Here is a 19,562-nt window from a genome sequence, read left to right as displayed (position 1 = left end):
CGGGGCGGGGGCGGGCCGACCGGGAGGGGGTGAGGGGACGTGAGGCTAGACCCTAGGGATAGGACTGAGCCCAAGACCTCTGAGCGTCTGTTTCCACATCCATAAAGAGGGGATGGTGGAACTACCTGCTTCATGGCGTTAACTACAGCCCCAAAGGGTGGAGGGGGCCCGAGACAGCGAGTGTGACGCAAGTGTGCGAGTGTAGTTATTGATAGTTTTATTAATGAGTTTCTACGCATAACGCCTGCGATGGGAGAATCCATTTCCTGGCATCAAGCAGTGAGACGTGTGGTGTGAATGCTTCAGTGGGTGACCTAGCACGAGTCCACAAGGGGTTGGGGCCAGAAGTGGCGTCACTGGGTGGAGCGGGATCAGAATGAGGGGTGGGGGGGGGGGGTGGGGGCGCCTGGATGGCTCAGTTGGTGAAGCATCTGACCTCTGCTCAGGTCATGATCTCGCCATTCCCGAGTTCAAGCTCTGCGTCAGGCTCTATGCTGGCAGCTCAGGGCCTGGAGCCTGCTTCGGATTCTGAGCCTCCCTCTCTCTCTCTGTCCCTCCCCTGCTAGCACTCTGTCTCGCTCTCTCTCAAAAATAAATAAACATTAAAAAAAAAAAAAAATAATAATAATAATGAGGGGTGGGGGGGAGGGTCCGCAACTGAGTGGGCGTGGCCTCGGGTGTCTGTCCAGCCGCAAGACCTGGGCGTCCACGCTTCGTACCGGGGCCAGCCTGTGGGTTTCTCGGGCTGCGGGGCAGGTGGCAGTGACCTGTGCGGTGTCACGGCCACGACGGGCCTGGGCTCTTCCGGGAGGTAATGCCGGACTCTGACGACAAGCTCTGTCCTTTCCCCTCACGCCTCAGCTCTATGAGTCCACCCTGCACGCCTTTGCCTTCTCTTACTCCATGCTAGGAGAAGAAATCCAGCTACATTTCATCATCCCCAAGTCCAAAGAGCACCACTTTGTCTTCAGCCAACCCGGAGGCCAGCTGGAGAGCATGCGGCTGCCCCTGGTCACAGACAAGGTACGGCTCTGGCTCGGGGCGGGGGGGTGGGGCACAGAGTGGCTGCAGGTGACCGTTGAGCTGGAGGCTGTGGTCGCCTGATGAGTCAAGGGCAGGCGGGGACTGGTGTGTGACTGAACGCGGAGCGGGCTGGGGTTAGGGTCACTCCGTCAAGTTCCGGCCTTGCTCTCCCGTTGTCTGGCTGTGTCGTTTTGACTTGTCACTGAATGTCGCCGAGCCTCGGTTCCCTCACCCTGTACGCTTCGGCAGCAGTCACTCTCGCAGGAGCTTCTTGCGAGCATCGTGGGAATAACCGATGTGAGGCACCTGCACAGTGCCTGCGAGGTGACGGGTGCTGAGGAGGTGTTCATCCCTTCCCCGTTTTGTCTCGAATAAGCTGTTGTGGAACGTTTGAGGAATTTATTTATTTCTTCTGGCAGTGAGAATGAGCAGGGGAGGGGCAGAGAGAGAGAGGGAGACAGGGAACCCCAAGCAGGCTCTGTGCTGTCAGCACAGAGCCCGACGGGGGGCTCAAACCCAGCTGCAGGGACTACTCTGTCACGGCCAGCCTTCTCTTCTGCCTTCTTCTGTTCTTTGGAAGCGAAGCCCAGATGGTGCATCATGTCATCCATAAAAGATAAATTTCCTCTCTTGGACGAGCTCGTTCTTAATAACTCGCCGTCTCTGTGACCAGCATTCTTTTTGTTTGTTTGTTTGTTTAACAAAAATTTTATTATGAAATGTGAAACGTTTACAAAAGTTAGGAGGTAGTTCAACAAACCTCCCCGCAATTTATCATCCAAATTCAACAGTTACCAACATTCGGCCACATTTAGTTCATCTGGGTTTTTTCCCTTTGCTGAAGGATTTTATTTTATCTTTTTGTTAACATGAAATGTATTGTCAAATTGGCTTCCATACAACACCCAGTGCACATCCCAACAGGTGCCCTCCTCAATGCCCACCACCCCCCCCCCCCACCCCCCATCAACCCTCAGTTTATTCTCAGTATTTCAGAGTCTCTTATGGTTTGGATCCCTCCCTCTCTAACCTTTTTTTTTTTCCTTCCCCTCCCCCATGGTCTTCTGTTAAGTTTCTCAGGATCCATGTAAGAGTGAAAACATATGGTATCTGTCTCTGTATGGCTTATTTCACTTAGCATAACACTCTCCAGTTCCATCCACGTTGCTACAAAAGGCCAGATTTCATTCTTTCTCATTACCACGTAGTATTCCATCGTGTATATAAACCACAATTTCTTTATCCATTCATCAGTTGATGGACATTTAGGCTCTTTCCATAATCTGGCTATTGTTGAGAGTGCTGCTATAAACATTGGGGTACGGGTGCCCCTATGCATCAGCACTCCTGGATCCTTGGGTAAATTCCTAGCAGTGCTATTGCTGGGTCATAGGGTAGATCTATTTTTAATTTTTTGAGGAACCTCCATGCTGTTTTCCAGAGCGGCTGTAGCAGTTTGCATTCCCACCAACAGTGCAAGAGGGTTCCCGTGTCTCCACATCCTCACCAGCATCTATAGTCCCCTGATTTGTTCATTTTAGCCACTCTGACTGGCGTGAGGTGATATCTCAGTGTGGTTTTGATTTATATTTCCCTGATGAGGAGTGACGTTGAGCATCTTTTCATGTGTCTGTTGGCCATCCGGATGTCTTCTTTAGAGAAGTGTCTATTCATGTTTTCTGCCCATTTCTTCACTGGATTATTTGTTTTTCGGGTGTGGAGTTTGGTGAGTTCTTTATAGATTTTGGATACTAGCCCTTTGTCCGATATGTCATTTGAAAATATCTTTTCCCATTCCGTCGGTTGCCTTTTAGTTTGGTTGATTGTTTCCTTTGCAGTGCAGAAGCTTTTTATCTTGATGAGGTCCCAATAGTTCATTTTTGCTTTTAATTCCCTTGCTTTTGGAGATGTGTCAAGTAAGCCGACATCCCTGATAAATATGGATGCAAAAATTCTCAACAAGATACTAGCAAATTGAATTCAACAGCATATAAAGAGAATTATTCACCATGATCAAGTGGGATTGATTCCTGGGCTGCAGGCCTGGTTCAACATTCGCAAATCAATCAATGTGATACATCACATTAATAAATGAAAAGATAAGAACCATATGATCCTGTCAATCGATGCAGAAAAAGCATTTGACGAAATTCAGCATCCTTTCTTAATAAAAACCCTCGAGAAAGTCGGGATAGAAGGAACACACTTAAACATCATGAAAGCCATTTATGAAAAGCCCACAGCTAATAGCATCCTCAATGGGGAAAAACTGAGAGCTTTTTCCCTGAGATCAGGAACATGACAGGGATGTCCACTCTCACCGCTGTTGTTTCACATAGTGTTGGAAGTTCTAGCCTCAGCAGTCAGACAACAAAAGGGAATCAAAGGCATCCAAATTGGCAAAGATGAAGTCAAGCTTTCCCTTTTTGCAGAGGACATGATATCATACGTGGAAAACCCGATAGACTCCACCAAAGTCCGTGACCAGCATTCTTAGAGGCCCTCCTCATAGGGACGCTTGGTTTCACAGATCCAGCCTGACCGTCTCAGAGTCAGCTTGCTGCCTGCCCCCAGCCCCGGCCAATGTGACCCTTGTGTGGGACGCTGCTTTTCGTTCTCCAGAGGGCCAGTACCTTGGGGTGGAATAATCTTTCACACCTGGCAGTCTTTTACCAAGCACTGAAAACATTTGTAAAGAACAATGGGGGCCTTTATGACAGGGCGTCTCCTACCCTGTGGGCTGGGGCAGGCTGTTGCACTGGTGGAGGGTTTCTCTGTCCCCCCCCCCCCCCCCCCCCCCCCCCCCGCTTTTCCAGCCAGTTCCAGCCAGTTCCAGCCAGAACTGGGTACGGGCACCAGGTGCAGCACAGCTTTTTTTGTGGCAGGTGCTCTGAGGAACTCAGAAGGAGTGGAAGGCCTAGCTCAACCAGAAGAACTTTTTTGTTGAGGGCAGAGTGGAGGAAAACCCAGTTCTTGATGTAAAAGATTCACAACCGGAGTGTATTAGGAGCTAGGCTGCAGGGATGAGGGACTGAGGGATTTAAATCGTCCAGACTTAAATTCCGCACATATTCAGTGCCAACACGGGAGGGGGATCCGTTCGGGTCACTGACACAGGCCAGTTAGTTTCGGTTGTGTAACTGACCGTTCCCAAGCAAGCCCTCACTCTGCTTGCGATTCTTCGGGCTGGCAGCTTGGGCTCGGTCCCGCTGTGTGGTTACCCTGGCTTGTTGCGATCACTCGTGTCTGTGGTTAGCTGCCAGGTCAGCTGGGGGCTGGCCGGGCGAGGGTCGCCTCAGTGGGACGCCCATCCCTGCCCGCTGCGGTCTCTCCTGCCCCAGCAGGCCAGCCCCGGCTCCTCTCGGGGAGGGGTCTGAGAGAGAGAGGGTGGAATGTGTCCGTCCTCGGGGGGCCAGGCTCAGAACGGGCGCAAACCATCGTGTTCACGTCGTCTTCTCGGGAAAAGCAAGTCCCAAGGCTAAGCTGCATTCAGTGAGTGTGGAAACTGGCTGCGTTCTCTTCTCGGAAGCTTCCGCGAAGTCCCATTTCAAAGGGAGGGGAATGATCGTGACCGTATTCACAAACACTTCCCCTCATCATTCCTCTGCTTTCCAGAGCCACGAGTATATAAAAAGTCCGACATTCACCCCGACAACCGGCCGTCACGAACACGGACTCTTTAACCTGTACCATGCCATGGATGGTGCCAGCCATCTGCACGTGCTGGTCGTCAAGGAGTATGAAATGGCCATTTATAAGAAATACTGGCCCAACCACATCATGCTGGTGCTCCCAAGCATCTTCAACAGCGCTGGAGTTGGTAGGCATTTTTTAACATGCCCTGCTTGGTAAAATTCCTGCGAACGGAGACTTTTGGGAGACGGTCCTAGAGATGAATGGGTTAAACATTCTTCATCAGGCTTTTTCGTCTTGAAAGCTATAGTCTTCTTCCGTCTTTGGTCACTGCTTTGATTCACATTCTCCACGGTCAGAGACAAGGATAAGCAGACAAATGTGTGTGCAGGTTGGCGATGGAGATTAGGCCCGTCGGGAGTTGGCTGGTCATGGGCCGGGGCCTCGATGAGCCGTTCTAACTCCAGATGGGGCCTTGGTCCCGGGTAGGGCAGACCTGAGAGTGGGCCTGTCCTGGGTAGATGTCCGTGGAGGACCGACCCAAGAGTGGGCCTGGGGTTTGCCCATTTCAGGCGCCGCCCACTTCCTGATCAAGGAGCTGTCTTACCACAATCTGGAGCTGGAGAGGAACCGGCAGGAGGAGCTGGGGATCAAGCCACAGGACATCTGGCCTTTCATCGTGATCTCGGACGACTCCTGCGTGATGTGGAACGTGGTGGATGTAGACTGTGGCGGAGAAAGAAGCCGGTGAGGTGCCCCCCCCCCACCCCGACCCTGCAAGGAACATGAACCTGTTCCTTTTTTTTTTTTTTTTAGCGTTTATTTATTTATTTTTTGGAGAGAGCGTGAGCAAGGGAGGGACGGAGAGAGTAGGGGGACAGAGGATCCAAATGGGCTCTGCGCTGACCAGCAGAAAGCTGGACGCAGGGCTCGAACTCACGAACTGTGAGATCGTGACCTGAGCTGAAGTCGGACGTCAACCGACTGAGCCAGCCAGGTGCCCCAAAGCTGTTCCTTTTCAATGGGGGCTTCTTAGCTACCTCCTGAGGACCACAGAGGACACCGCATCTTAGAAGGCACAGTATGTGGTTCACATGGCCTTGTATGTCGCAGGCTCTTATTCCAAGCCCAGCATAGTTTTGAGGTTTCAATTTTTTTTAAGTTTCTTATTTTTCATTTATTTTGAGAGCGAGAGAGAGAGAGTAGGGGAGGGGCAGAGAAGGAGAATCTCAAGCAGGCTCCACACTGTCAGCGCAGAGCCCGATTTGGGGGCTCAGACTCACAAACCACAAGATCAGGTCCTGAGCCGAAATCAGGAGTCAAACGCTTAACTGACTGAGCCACCCAGGCGGCCCCTTGTGTTTTTAACTTTTTAAAACTTTTCTTGGATGTATAATACGTACAGAAAATCACACAGTATATATTCAGTATAAAATACCTACGGAAAGTAGGACACATATCCAGAAATTTTCACACACTGATCACCCATTTAACCAACTCCCATTGGAAGAAATGGGACATCACCAGTGGCCCAGAAATTCCCTCCTGGAGCCTTCCACACCCTCCCCCTGCCGCCAGCCTAATTCCTAACAGCCAGCTGCATTTTTATTTGCTGTGTGACATTAGTGTCACAACTAAACTCTGAAGGGTGTGCCTGGAGGTGGGCACCAGAGGGCACAATGTAGGGAAGGCTCAGTAGATAGACTCTGAACATCGTTGGTAAAATACTTCCTTTTGTGATTTTTGCCACATGGATGTTTCAACTTAGGGCTGCCTGATGACTTCTGATTATTTTTGGCTTTTTTTTTTTTTTTTTTTTTTTTAAGAAACGTGAGGTCATTTCACCTCTTTAATGTTAGTGGTACCCTCCTGTGACAATCAGCACTAGTCCCTGTTCTTCTAGAGAGAAAATGTGTTCCGGATGATAGAGCGGCCCGTAGTTTATGGGAGCAGTTCTGCTTTGCTGGCAGTATTCTAATTGACGCTCTTCCAAAGGCAAGAGCTCAGCCGGGGGCGGAGACTGGGAGAGAATTGAGCCTTCGTTCTGCGTTTCCGAATTCTATTCTGAAGCAGCCATTAACGCCCTGGCATGTCAGGGCTGGCCAGGGCCCTAGAGAGTCTATTTAAGCCCCTTGGCTGGGGAAAAGCAAGCTGGGGTCCAGAAGAGTTGAGCTGCGTGCTGGGGCCCAGCTCCTAGCCCTGGAGCCCCTCCCGCCGGCCCCCTCCCTGGTCATCAGGTGTCCCTGTCGTCATCACAGTCCTCAGACAGTGGCAGTCAGGGTGGGGGGTGAATTCCCTTACTGGAATTCACAGCAGAAAGCCTCGCTCTCCCCACCATTTTGCCCTCAGGTCTGCAAACGGGAAATGCAGTGTTTTAGCCTGATGGGGAGGAGGTAGGCTTTGGGGACGGCGCTGTTTGAGTCCGAGCTCTGTTGAGTGACACCGGGCAAGTTCTTCAGAGCCCCTTTTTCCTCATTTGTAGAATGGGGATGATAGGTCTAGGTCGTGAGGTTGCCGTGATACCGTAATAGTAGATGTGACCCGCTTAGCCTGGCGCCCGGCACTCAGGGTGGCAGCGATGGGCTCCACCTGCTCCCGCCCTACCCAGCTCCTAAGCGCCCGGTCCTGGGGGCCCTGCTGCTGTTTGCCCCTCAGCCTGGGGACGTCCGTCTCCCTCTTTTGAGCAGGGAGTTTTCCTGGGCAGAAAGAAACGTGTCCTTGAAGCACATCATGCAGCACATCGAGGCGTCCCCCAACATCACCCACTATGCCCTGATTGGCATGCGGAAGTGGTCCAGCAAGACCGGGAGCGCCGAGGTGCGGGAGCCCTTCTCCCGCTGCCACGTGCACGACTTCATCATTCTGAACGTGGACCTGACCCAGAATGTGCAGTACAACCAGAACCGGTGAGTCCCCGCCCTCTGTGGCCGTCGGCACCGCCCCCCGCCCAGAGCCCGCCCTGAAGGGCAACCTTAGGCCTGGGGGACGGCCGCCTCCCTGCTGCGGGGCCAGTGGAACCGGAGGCTTCCTTCCCAGGGCATTGCTCTGGCCCTGCTTTCAGCCCTCAGGTTTTGGGTGGGTTTTTTTAATGTTTATTTTTTTATTTTGAGAGAGAGAGCGCGCACGTGTGTGTGTGTGTGTGTGTGTGTGTATGTGTGTGCACAAGTGGGAGGGGCGGGGGGGGGGTGGAGCGGGAGAGAGAATCCCAAGCAGGCTGATAGTGCTGATAGTGAAGAGGGTTGATCCCACAGACTTCGAGACCCATGACCCAAGCTGATATCAGCCCTCAGGTTTTTTTTTTTTTTTTTTTAATTTTTCTGTCGTATACGGGTGCCTGGGTGGCTCAGTTGGTTGAGTGTCCCGTCTCTTGATTTTGGCTCCGGTCATGATCTCAGGGTTTGTGAGTTTGAGCCCCACATCTCTCCCTGCCCCTTACGCACGTACGCTCATGCTACGCTCTCTCTCAAGATAAATAAACTTTTATTTATTTATTTTAAAAAATTGTTTTAATGCTTATTTTTGAGAGAGAGAGAGAGAGAGTATGTGCGCATGAGTATGAGCGGGGGAGGGGTACGTGGAGAGGAAGACACAGAATCCAAAGCAGACTCCAGGCTCTGAGCTGTTAGCACAGAGCCCAACGCGGGGCTCGAACTCACAAATAGCGAGATCATGACCCGAGCTGGAGTCGGACGTTTAACCAACTGAGCCACCCAAGCGCCCCAAGATAAATAAACTTAAAAAAAAAAATTGTTTTTTAATTGTATAATTCTGTAGACTGTAGATTTGCATAAGATCATTCAACTTCCTTCATCGGTTCACATGATCCTTTATATAGTGACTTACATCATACTGTGTCATTTCCCTTACTTTTTTGCTTCCTTCTCGGAATACGTCAGTTTTTAGGAGCATTAACACTGAAGAAAACTAGGAAGTAATTTCCATATGACTCTCTCTCTGGGCCTGGCCACGGAAGTGCTCACATCTCAAGAATAACCAGATTGCCAGCCCTTATCAGGCATCCCTATAGGCCAGGCAGTCGGCCACACCCAAGATGTCGGTCTGAGGAGCCCTGGGGCCACACCCAAGATGGCCGTCGGAGGAGCCGTGGGAGGGTCGCTTTTGGAGCCAGGCTGCCCTGCTAAGTTCTGGGTTTTTTCTTTCACAGCTTTGCAGTTTAGGCTGATGACTTAGCATCTCTGAGCCTTGTTTTTCTCAGCTGTAAAATGTGGCTAACATTTTTACTCGAGGGAGTTTGTTGTTTTCTTTCCTTTTTTTTTAATTTTATTTATTTTTTTTTAATGTTTCTTTTTGAGAGACAGACAGAGACAGAGTGCGAGGGGCAGAGAGTGAGGGAGACACAGAATCCGAAGCAGGCTCCAGGCTCCGAGCCGTCAGCACAGGGCCTGATGTGGAGCTCGAATTCACGAACCATGAGATCATGACTTGAGCCAGAGTCGGGCGCTTAACCGACTGAGCCACCCAGGCACCTCCCTTTTGTTCTTTGTTTGTTGTTTTTTTTTTTTTTTTTTAATTTTTTTTTTTAACGTTTATTTATTTTTGAGACAGAGAGTGACAGAGCATGAACGGGGGAGGGGCAGAGAGAGGGAGACACAGAACCGGAAGCAGGCTCCAGGCTCTGAGCCGTCAGCCCAGAGCCCGACGCGGGGCTCGAACTCACGGACCGCGAGATCGTGACCTGAGCTGAAGTCGGACGCTTAACCGACTGAGCCACCCAGGCACCTCCCTTTTGTTCTTTGTTTGTTGTTTTGTTTTTTGTTTGTAACGCATGGATGAAACGGTGTCTGTGCAGCCCCTCACACGGTGCCTGTAGCGTGTGATCAGCCAGTGGTAGTCCTTCTGTAGTTTAAGCCCGGCCTGGTGCAGACACATCGCAGCCACACCTGGTCTCCTTATTTGTTTTGTCTTCTTTATATGCCGCTATTGAGCGAGGTCTTCGAGGTTGGAACGAGCCCCCCGGCGCGGGGGGGGGTGCACACTCCACGTGGCTGCTGGGGGCGTGCCCGGGGCCGTGGGCCGCGTCCAGTGCTATCTGCTCCCTCCTCTGCTTCTGAGCAGGTTCACGTGTGACGATGTGGACTTCAACCTGCGGGTGCATAGCGCCGGCCTCCTGCTCTGCCGGTTCAACCGCTTTAGCGTGATGAAGAAGCAGATTGCCGTGGGCGGCCACAGGTCCTGCCACATCACGTCCAAGGTGAGTGCGCCCACTGAGTCTGCTGCCTGGGCTGCGGTGGTGTGGGAGCTGGCGGGGAGGCCGGGCCGTGGGGCGGCCTTGACGGCTGGTGGCCTTCGTAAAGGTTTTGAATCGGGAGCCTGGGGAAGGGAGGCCCGCCGTCGGGTTTCTCTCCCGATCGCTGGTTCTAACCAGTATCCCCGGTACGCGTCCCGCCAGTGTGGCTGCCACCAGCCTTCCCATGAACGCTCGCCTGCCTGCACGTCCAGCACTGGGCTCTGTGTTCACTGCCCTGGCTTCTCTGCTGGACCCAGCTCCTGGGGGGTGGGGCGCCATGCTCCCCTCTGGGCCTCTGGACAGCGCCTGGCCAGATAACCAAATGGCACCAAGAGGCTGGCCTGTAGCCGTGTTGTCTGTGCGCGAGCCAGCCTCTTGGTGGGGAGAGACGTGGTCTGATTAGGTCAGTGCTGGCTGCAGAATTTCAGGGTGGAAAGTCCTAGCACACCCTCCGAGATCTGGTCTTCTAGGAGGACATATGGGGCTGGCACGACTCTGCCTGAAGGTTCTCTCCGACCCATGGACGGGAGCCCCATTCTCTGCTTTGTACCTCCATCTACCTTGACTTTTGCCCGGGCGGTGGACACATCAGCCTGTCCCGGTGACTCTTTCAGCCTCTGTCCTGCCTCATCTCCCCTCACTCCTTGTGTGTGTGTTGGTTGCTTATCCTGAGCTGGGCCGGGTCTGAATTCAGACGCCAGTCCCAAACCCCCACCCACCTGCCCCTTCCTATCAGCAGGATGTGAAGCCTTCTCTGAAAGGGAAAGCCCATCCTCATTTCTCTTAAAAAGTAGCAAGACATTTAAAGAAAAGGTCTGTACTTCCAGAACTCGGGAGTCGTTGAATTAAGTCCTACCCTCCCCCGCTGCTGAGATTTCTTATTGAAATTGTGTTAGATTTCTAGTTTAAGTTTTACAATTCTGATTTTTACCACATTGTCTATCAAAGATACTGTTGTACTTTTAAAACTGAGTTTTCTTTATGTCTCTCAGTCTAATCTTCTGGCTCTAGATATTTTATGTGTATTCCTATTTTGAGCATCTTCTTTTCCGCTAGGTTTAGGTTATGTGTAAGAGAGCTGGAACATTCGATAATCTTTCATCTGAATGAAATAACTTACTTTCATTTACTCATTGAGTATTTACTGAGCACGCAGGCCCTTCATTCGGTGTAGCCCTGAGCTGAGGCGGATGTTAAACATGTAGTGTCCTTGTGACCAGCACCACGAGGGTGACGTGTGTCACAGGGAGACCTAACCTTGCGAAGGGTGGGGGAGGGAGTCTGCGTGAGTGTCCCTGAGACAGTGACATTAAAGCAGAGACTCGGGGGTAATACACAGCTGCTCAAAGAAGGATCTGGGTGAAGGAGCTGAGTAGGTGAAAGCCGGGAGGTCAGCGTGGAAGAAGCATAAAGGGCAGAAGGCATGGCGGAGATGGGCTAGAGAAGCATGTAGGGTCTTAGCAGCCATGGGAACATTCTGGACTTTCTCTAGGAGTAATGAGAGACCACCAAAGGGTGCCCAGCAGAGGATTTGATTCGTTTTATTTACGCCGAGTCTCCCTGGCTGCAGCCCGGCAAACGCATTGGCCGTGGAGTAAGGGGTGGTGGGTGCAGACCGGCGGGTGGTCGGCAGGAAGGGCGGTGGGGGCAGGCGAAGGTGGATAGGTTCTGGGGCCAGAGGGAGGCTGATCCTTCCCAGAGGTTTGCCTCTCTGGATTTAGGGGAGAGTTCCCCAGGTCCAGTGGTCCTCTTGATTATCCTAGACCAGGCGGCAAGTCTTCTGCATGGAGTGGTCAATGCCTACAATTCTTACCGGTCCCACTCGTCAGTTTCACACGTCCCACCGTGGTAAAGCGTACTTTTCCTTGGCAGAGAATTTCTGGGTTGAAGTATGTGTTCGCAGCTGGGCAGCTCTACGCTGTGACACAGTCTTCCGTGACAGGGCCACTCACCCCAGGAGAGGCCTGGGGAGGGACCTCTGTGCTCAGGGTGGCTGGGAGTGGCTGACTCCGCCTTCCCCGGGCAGGTATCCGACAACCCCGTGGCCATCGTGCCGGCCCAGTACATCTGCGCCCCGGACAGCAAGCACACGTTCCTCGCGGCGCCCGCGCAGCTCCTGCTGGAGAAGTTCCTCCAGCACCACAGTCACCGATTCTTCCCGCTGTCCCTGCGGAACCGCGGCCACCCTGTGCTCTCGGTCGACTGCTACCTTAACCTGGGATCTCAGGTGACTTTCAGAGGGGGCCCCGCCGAGTCCACGAATCCGAGAAATTCCTAAAACGGAGGCACCAGAACCCAGGACTCGGGATGATAAGCTACTCAGCTCCTTTGCCTCAGGTGTTCACCCCGCCTTATAGCTGATAGGGTAAAAGCCTGAGAGAGTGTAAGTGGTTTGCCCCCCACTGTAATAAGTTAGGAATGAAAGCCCACGCGGATGCCAAAATTGACGGGTGGCAACTCATCCGTCGAACTGATGGATTCTCGAATTGATGGATGGGCAAGTGTGGATACATTTCTTGGACTTGAGTTTTAGGATCTGGATTTGGACATAGCACTAAATCTTGTCTCTGCCCCGGCCCCCACCAGCCTTGGGCGTTGGCCAAGCAGTTAGTATTTGTTAGACGCAAGGCCCTAGCATGGTGTTGTTGGGTATTTCATAAAAGCTGATGTTCTCTCTTGGATTCCTTCTTTTTCAGATTTCTGTGTGTTATGTGAGCTCCAGGCCCCACTCCCTGAACATCAGCTGCTCTGACTTCATGTTTAGCGGACTCCTGCTATACCTCTGTGATTCTTTTGTGGGAGCTAGCTTTTTGAAAAAGTTTCATTTTCTGAAAGGTAACTTCCCATCCTTTTACCCTGGACCTCGATTTGAATGCCTTTTGGCACCTGGCACTTCCGAGGAGGTGACCTGTGGTCTTAGTCCCCCTTTGCCAGTGGGTAAACTGAGGCTCAGAGAGGGAATATGACTGCCCTGATTATCCAGGAAGGTAAAAGAAGGCTGGGATGGGATCCCAGCGTGGCTCTCTCCCCCTGGTGCCTGTCGGGATAGAGGCAAGACACGCCCCCTTTCTTTCAGGTAGATATTTTGGACTTGTGGTCCTCGTCAGCCCAGATTCTTAACATCAGCACCCAGGCCCCTTCAGACGTGCCTTCCTCCTGGTACCTGGGGTTTCCTCCTCATCTTGGGGAGTACTGCATGCTCTTTGACCTTTACTCGGATCTTTCTGCTCCCATAGTTGTTGTCACGCTAGAGCGGCTGAGAGCGACAGATGTTTCATTCTCTAGGACTTAACAGTGTTATTTCCAGCCAGCTGGGAATCCTGACCGATCTTCCCTTGCCTTGGGTGTCTGCACTCTGACCTTGTCGAGCGGGTGTTTACTGCGCATCAGCGCTGTATGCGGCCTTGGGAAGTAGTAAGAGGTTTCTCCCACGGTCTGCCCCGGGGAAACATTTCGTGTACTAGGAGGGCGGCAGGTAGACCGACCTACAGGATGAATGAGCCGACCAGAGGGATTATCGAGGATGCTGGGAGTGGAGAGGAGGGAGAATTCCCGAGGCTGGGGGGGTGGGGGTGGGGGTGGGGTGTGCTGCATCTGGCCAGTATGCAGGGGGCTCGCATGGGAGAGGAAGGGGCGGGGTCAGCCTGGGAGAGGTGGGCTAGCGCGGGGCTGGAACCGGAGCGCTTGGTTGGTGATCTGAGGCCGACGAGGCGTCTTCTGCTTCCGGTTCTCCACCCCCTCCACCGCTTTGTGCACATTTCTTCCGCCTCCGCGTTGTGTCACCGACCAGACCTGCCAAATAACCATCTCGCTGTGTGTCTCGCTGAGAGTACGAAGCTTTCCAGAAGCAGCAGGAGGTGCCGCCTGGATGTCTGGTCCCTCCTTCCCAAACGACATCGTGTCTCCTTGTTGCCGGTAGAATCCAGGCCGTAGCTCTCATTCGTTTTCTTCACCGCCTCTGCCGTTGCCCACGCAGGTGCCACCCTGTGCGTGATCTGCCAGGACCGGAACTCCCTGCGCCAGACGGTGGTCCGCCTCGAGCTGGAGGACGAGTGGCAGTTCCGGCTGCGTGACGAATTCCAGACGGCCAACGCCAAGGAAGACCGGCCGCTCTTTTTTCTGACCGGGCGGCACATCTGAGGGAGACACCGGCAGATTTTCTGCGGGAGGGGAGCCTTCAGCACCTCATGCTTTTGAGGCTAAAGGGACTCTGAGATCCCTGGGGTGCTCGAACTGGAGCGGCCCCGGGACCGTTGTGCGGCCCCCTCGTGCTACGTGCCAGGAGCCCAGGCCTGGGCGTTTGTGGTCTTAGAGCAATGAGGATGAGTGGGTGGTGAGCAGGGACGCAAAGCCACGTCTCCTGGGTTCTGGGCCAGACCACACGGCCCTGGGCTCTATCGAAGTCCACTTGATGAAGAACAAACTTTTGCCTGCCGTCCTGTCATCCGTGTGTTTCCATGGACACATGCGACTTTTCTGAGTTCTAAAGGATCACTCTTGGGTGTTCTTGTAGAGGCGTCAGTAACTTCTTGTTGTGCGATGGACAGGATTCCGACTATGGGGGTTTCCCTATCACCTACTACAAAACAATATTCCAGAAGAACATCTTTTAACTGTAAAGGCTGGAGAGGAGGAAAAAACAAGGACGTTTAATAAGAATTACGTAACGGCCTACAAGTTTGCTCTTTCAGAAGCCAGGCCAAAGGCATCCACTCTGAAAAAGTAAAGCAGATGATTTCACTTCGCAGCAAGTATGATTCTGTTAAAATAAAATAGTATAGGGTCAATATCCTACCTCTTAGAAAGGGCAAAGGTGAAAAGAAACTTTCTTTGAAACAAGAAGTGTTTCAGGAAGGAAATTAGAGTCGGAGAGGTTGACCCGAAGAGACCGACTTTGCCTTACAAAGAGGACCAAATTGCTTGCTTTGAAACAACGAAACCACCAAAGGGCCATAAAATAGTTGGTAAGAATTAAACTTTTGACTATAATTTATTAAAGCTCAGTTTTTGGTTCTTTAAATAGCTTGTTTTCTCTTACGAGTGCTTGGCCCCGATCAGAATGGACGACAAGATAGCGGGAACGTTCCATGACGCTTACCGTTCCATCCGCCCGTGTGTTTGAGTGCCACCCATGGGCCAGGCATCAGACTGGGTGCTTTCACAGCTATGATCTTGCTTAGTCCTTCCAACAGCCTGGGTGGGTGCAATGATCCTCCACCTGGAAGACGAGAAGGTTCAGACGCAGGGAGCGCACCTCACCGAGACCACTGCGCAAGGAGAGAAGCAGAAGGACGGACAAGTAGACTCCTGGATTCCGGACCGGCGTCTGTCTTGCCCCGGGCCACGGTGCTTTTGGAGTGGCCCCTAACCGAAGGGAGGGTTTGAAGATACTCAGAAATGCACCGCCAGCGTGCATTCGTACACAGCCATCTTAGACACTTCTGAGCACTCTGATGCATAACAGTCCAAGAAGAAATTATTTTAGAAGATGATGCCTAAGAGTTTAATCTTCCGCCCCCCACCCCCGCCCAAAGAAAAACCAGCCGATGAGTATAAAAGATTAGTTCAGTGTTTATAAAACGATCCCTTCGTATATGCCATTATTCCTATCTCGGAATAAAAACTTGCCTTCTTCAGTTGTATTTGTCTTTTGTAAATAGTAGCTTGTGTGCCGTGCTTCCCGTTTTGTTAGTTAATTTAAACTTGGAAGACACCAAACTAATATTCTTGTTTGTCCCAGTCTTTTTTTTTTTTCTTTTTTTTTTTCAACGTTTTTTTTTTTTTTTTTATTTATTTTTGGGCCAGAGAGAGACAGAGCATGAACGGGGGAGGGGCAGAGAGAGAGGGAGACACAGAATCGGAAACAGGCTCCAGGCTCCGAGCCGTCAGCCCAGAGCCTGACGCGGGGCTCGAACTCACGGACCGCGAGATCGTGACCTGGCTGAAGTCGGACGCTTAACCGACTGCGCCACCCAGGCGCCCCAGTCCCAGTCTTATAAATAAAACAACTGTGATGCCCTCCTGGTTTCTTTGGGGGGAATGAATTCGGTTGGTTTTGGTTTTGTTTTTGTTTTTTTGAGAGGGAGTAGTGTGACCGGTGATCTCCAAGGGCTCCCTGCTTACAACCTCATGACATGACAGAGAAGACAGTTTTGGAAAGGAAATTATAAATGCATAAAAGTAACTGTGTATTAACACATGGAGGAATCCCCGAAAGAGAAAATTAGGTGCCGAGAAGAACGGAAATGAAGGCTAGCACAGCTGAGACCACACAGAGAAACATGCTACGTCGGAAGATGGAGTCAGGGCTGCTCTGTGCGTCACGGTGGCTAAGGATGTGGAAGGGGCCTGGGGCGTTTGTCACGGTGAGACGGTTGGGTGCAGCTGGGGCCCTTCGATTCCTTCCAGCTCTTCTGCAACACTCACAGACGCCGCTGACCTGGGCTGGGCGGGCAGCCACTGCTAAGCTTACTGCAGAGTGTGGAGGGAGCCTCAAGGAGGGGGCACGGGAGGGGGTCCAGACTTTTGTGAAGACAAGCTATTGGCACCCCCTCTCTGTGGCATTGTCCTATCTCTCCCCTCACAGTTGTATGGGTCAGTTTATAGTAGACGAAATAAGCAAACAGGAACCCCCCCCCCCCCACCCACCAAGTATGGAAATGAACAAACAACTAAGATTCTTAAAGTAGCAAACGTCATACAGTGAAAGGTGATAATGTCAGTAAAGAGGTTAATTATAAAACAAGCATAATCCAAATCAGACAAAAGTAAGATGTTACAGTATCCAGAACAAAAAAGGATGGATCACAGATTTGGAAGTGAAAACAGAGACCTCGGTAGACGGGTGAATAGCCAGACGAGCTCAAGAGGGAACCCGCCAGGAGGCGCACCTGGAGAGGTGTGACGGCAAACAGGAATGAACGTTGGCGGTCTGTGCTAACACTTGACTGTTCCCCTTGCTCACTGCACATCTGGCCCTCCTGGCTCATCTTGGCCACTGCCAGCCGAGTACCCACCTCAGGCCGGTTGCTTCCTGTGCCTGGACCGCTTCTCCCCTTCACGTCGCTCGGATCCCTCAAAGGTCACCTCCTCGATGAGGTCCTCCCCGGTAGAATGCATTTTGTTTAGCGTTTTCTTTGTCCTTTCCCGTGAAAGTAGGAACTTCGTAAGACACATTCACTCCTGTGTTCCTGGAGACTGGAATATGCCCAGCAAATGGTAGTGTTCGTGAAACGCCCCTTGACTGACTCGGTTCTGTTTTAGATGCTTCCAGCATGGGAGCTGGGGGTGGGAGTGGCCGGTGATGGAGGAACTGAGAAAATAAAGGAGTGAAATTGACCTAAAGTTCCTGGTTTAATGGGGCAGGGGTGGTTAACATGTTACCAGAAAAGGAATATTTAAATATACGTTTAAAAAACAGTAATCCCTGGAAGAATTGAAACAGGATGTACAAGATCTAAACATTAAAGGGAAAAGGAGTATCAACAAAACCAGTGTATGTGGTATAAGGGAAGAACAGGCTGGGGAGGGAAGAAACAAAAAGCTTGGTAAATAAAGTAGATGGCAGAAAGACATTCAAACATATCCCTGATCAGGGACACCTGGGGGCTCAGTCGGTTAAGCCTTCAGCTTTGGCTTAGGTCATGATCTCACAGTTGATGGGTTCGAGCCCTGTGTCAGGCTCTGTGCTGACAGCTCAGAGCCTGGAGCCTGCTTTAGATTCTGTGTCTCCCCCTCTCTCTGCCCCTCCCCTGCTTGCACTGTCTCTCTCAAAAATACATATTAAAAAAATATTAATTAAAAAAAATATATCCCGGATCAAAATAAATGTAAATGGATTAAATTCACCTAATAAGGCAGCAGATTGAGACTCTCAGACTGGGGTCAGATGGCTAATCAGAACAGGATTCAACATTTAAAAGTTAAATGGGTGAAGTTCAAAGTTAAACCCAAGGGGATAAGAATGGTCACAAAACTTTGTAGATCTGGCCAGCACCACTGTGAAATCTTACAAGGCGAGAACAGTTAGAAATAGGAAACAAATAGGGTAATAATGGGATGATTGCATAACCATCACTGGACACTAGTACATCTCTCTGGAAATAGAAGACCAATTGAAATGAGAGTCAACTGACCCAGTGACATGTTTGATAGAAAGTCATTAACCTCCGAAGGAGAGAGAATTCTTGTGGAATAGAAATTCCAGGAAATGTTCTGCAGCTAGACAGAGGTGATGGTTACACTACATTGTGAATGTGCTAAATGACACTAATGGTAAATTTTGTGTGTATTTTGCCATAATAAAAAACTGTCCCAGAGCATTGGAAAATACAGAAATCTGTACTTCTGCAAGGCCAGGAATAGCAGTCACTCTCAAACCAGATAAGAATGATAAATACACAGGGGCACCTGGGTGGCTCAGTCAGTGGAGCGTCCGACTTCGGCTTAGGCCATGATCTCGCAGTTCACGAGCTCGAGCCCTGCGTCGGGCTCTGTGCTGACAGCTCAGAGCCTGGAGCCTGCTTCGGATTCTGTGTCTCCCTCTCTCTCTGCCCCTCTGCCACTCGTGCTGTCTCTCAAAAACTAAACATAAAAAAAAAGAATAATAAATACACAAACTGTGGCTCTTTTTTCCTGAATACTCACCACAACTTAAGAACTCTTGCAGTAAAGGAGGAGAAATCAGGCTGCAAAAGCAACATTCATATGGATGTCAGAGTTCTCATGGCAGAATGTGGCAGTGGAGAGGGCGTGGCATTTGAAACCAGGAGACTTGGTTTCGCGTCTTGATTCTCTTGCCAGGTCACTTCGTTCCTGGAGAATGTGTTAGCTATGAAATGACCAACAGTGAGTAGCAAACATTTTTGAGCACCTGCTGTGTGCCAGGCATTTAACTAGGTCGCTAATTGTTTATTATTTAATCCAACAACACTCTGAAGTAGATATCATTGGGACCATCTTACAAATGAAAAAACTATGGCTCAGAGAGGTTGAATGACTTGTCCAAGATCACACAGCTATCAAGTGACAGAACAGATCTAGATTCATGCCTGCAGGTGTAAGGATAGGTCCTGCTAACATCACAGCTGCGTTCTGTCTTGAGCAGTTTATGGCCACCAAATGTCATCCATTAGGAGGCACCGTTGGCTTCTAAGGCTCCCCATATGATAAAAGTATGGAACCAAAATGTTCTCTTTGGGAGAAGTGTTGGGTTGCCTGTGGGAGGTAGCACTGGATGCCAGCATATACGGAATATATTACATATGTATCATCCCGAGTCTGGGCAATCCCAGCATTAATGTTTAGAAACCCTTTTAATAACGGAATTTGCATTAAGCCTTCCAGATCTGGCTTCAGAGTCTGCAGACAGCTCTTTAAGGGAAGACTGAACCAAGGGCGTGTCCAATGTCGACAGCTTTCATTTCTTTTTTAGTCTGCTTGCTTCGGCAGACGTCCCAGCTCACAAGGAATTAGCATTTTAATTAACAAAACAGTTGGAAAGCCAAGTGTGGAGTTTTAAAACCCTTCGTGTCTGGAGAAGAAACGAATCCATGACCACATTTGTCGTTCACTGAATATACTGTCCCAGTTTCCCTTTGGCTTTCTTTAACTCTGAGGAACACTAATTTTTCTCTTAGGATCTCTGGCCACTCTAAGT

General features: G+C 50.9%; 1 protein-coding gene across 9 annotated transcripts in view; it reads left to right on the top strand.

Annotated features, from left to right (window-relative positions):
• GREB1 (growth regulating estrogen receptor binding 1) overlaps positions 1-15,540 on the top strand; it is a 145,288-nt gene extending 129,748 nt beyond the window's left edge. For 8 of the 9 annotated variants that reach the window (XM_042933657.1, XM_042933653.1, XM_042933660.1 and 5 more), the window contains 8 exons: positions 862-1,023; positions 4,639-4,843; positions 5,229-5,403; positions 7,344-7,562; positions 9,733-9,868; positions 11,931-12,131; positions 12,601-12,739; positions 13,881-15,540. In XM_042933657.1, the coding sequence (XP_042789591.1) occupies positions 862-1,023; positions 4,639-4,843; positions 5,229-5,403; positions 7,344-7,562; positions 9,733-9,868; positions 11,931-12,131; positions 12,601-12,739; positions 13,881-14,044 (1,401 nt within the window). In that variant the 3' untranslated portion in view covers positions 14,045-15,540. Of the gene's footprint in view, positions 1-861; positions 1,024-4,638; positions 4,844-5,228; positions 5,404-7,343; positions 7,563-9,732; positions 9,869-11,930; positions 12,132-12,600; positions 12,740-12,980; positions 13,429-13,880 lie in introns of those variants that run through there. The other variant, XM_042933659.1, reaches the window with a different exon arrangement.
• The last annotated feature ends 4,022 nt before the right edge of the window (positions 15,541-19,562 follow it).

Source organism: Panthera leo, chromosome A3, assembly GCF_018350215.1.
Source record: "Panthera leo isolate Ple1 chromosome A3, P.leo_Ple1_pat1.1, whole genome shotgun sequence".
NCBI classification, from domain to species: domain Eukaryota; kingdom Metazoa; phylum Chordata; class Mammalia; order Carnivora; family Felidae; genus Panthera; species Panthera leo.
This window is presented reverse-complemented; position numbering and strand designations above follow the sequence as displayed.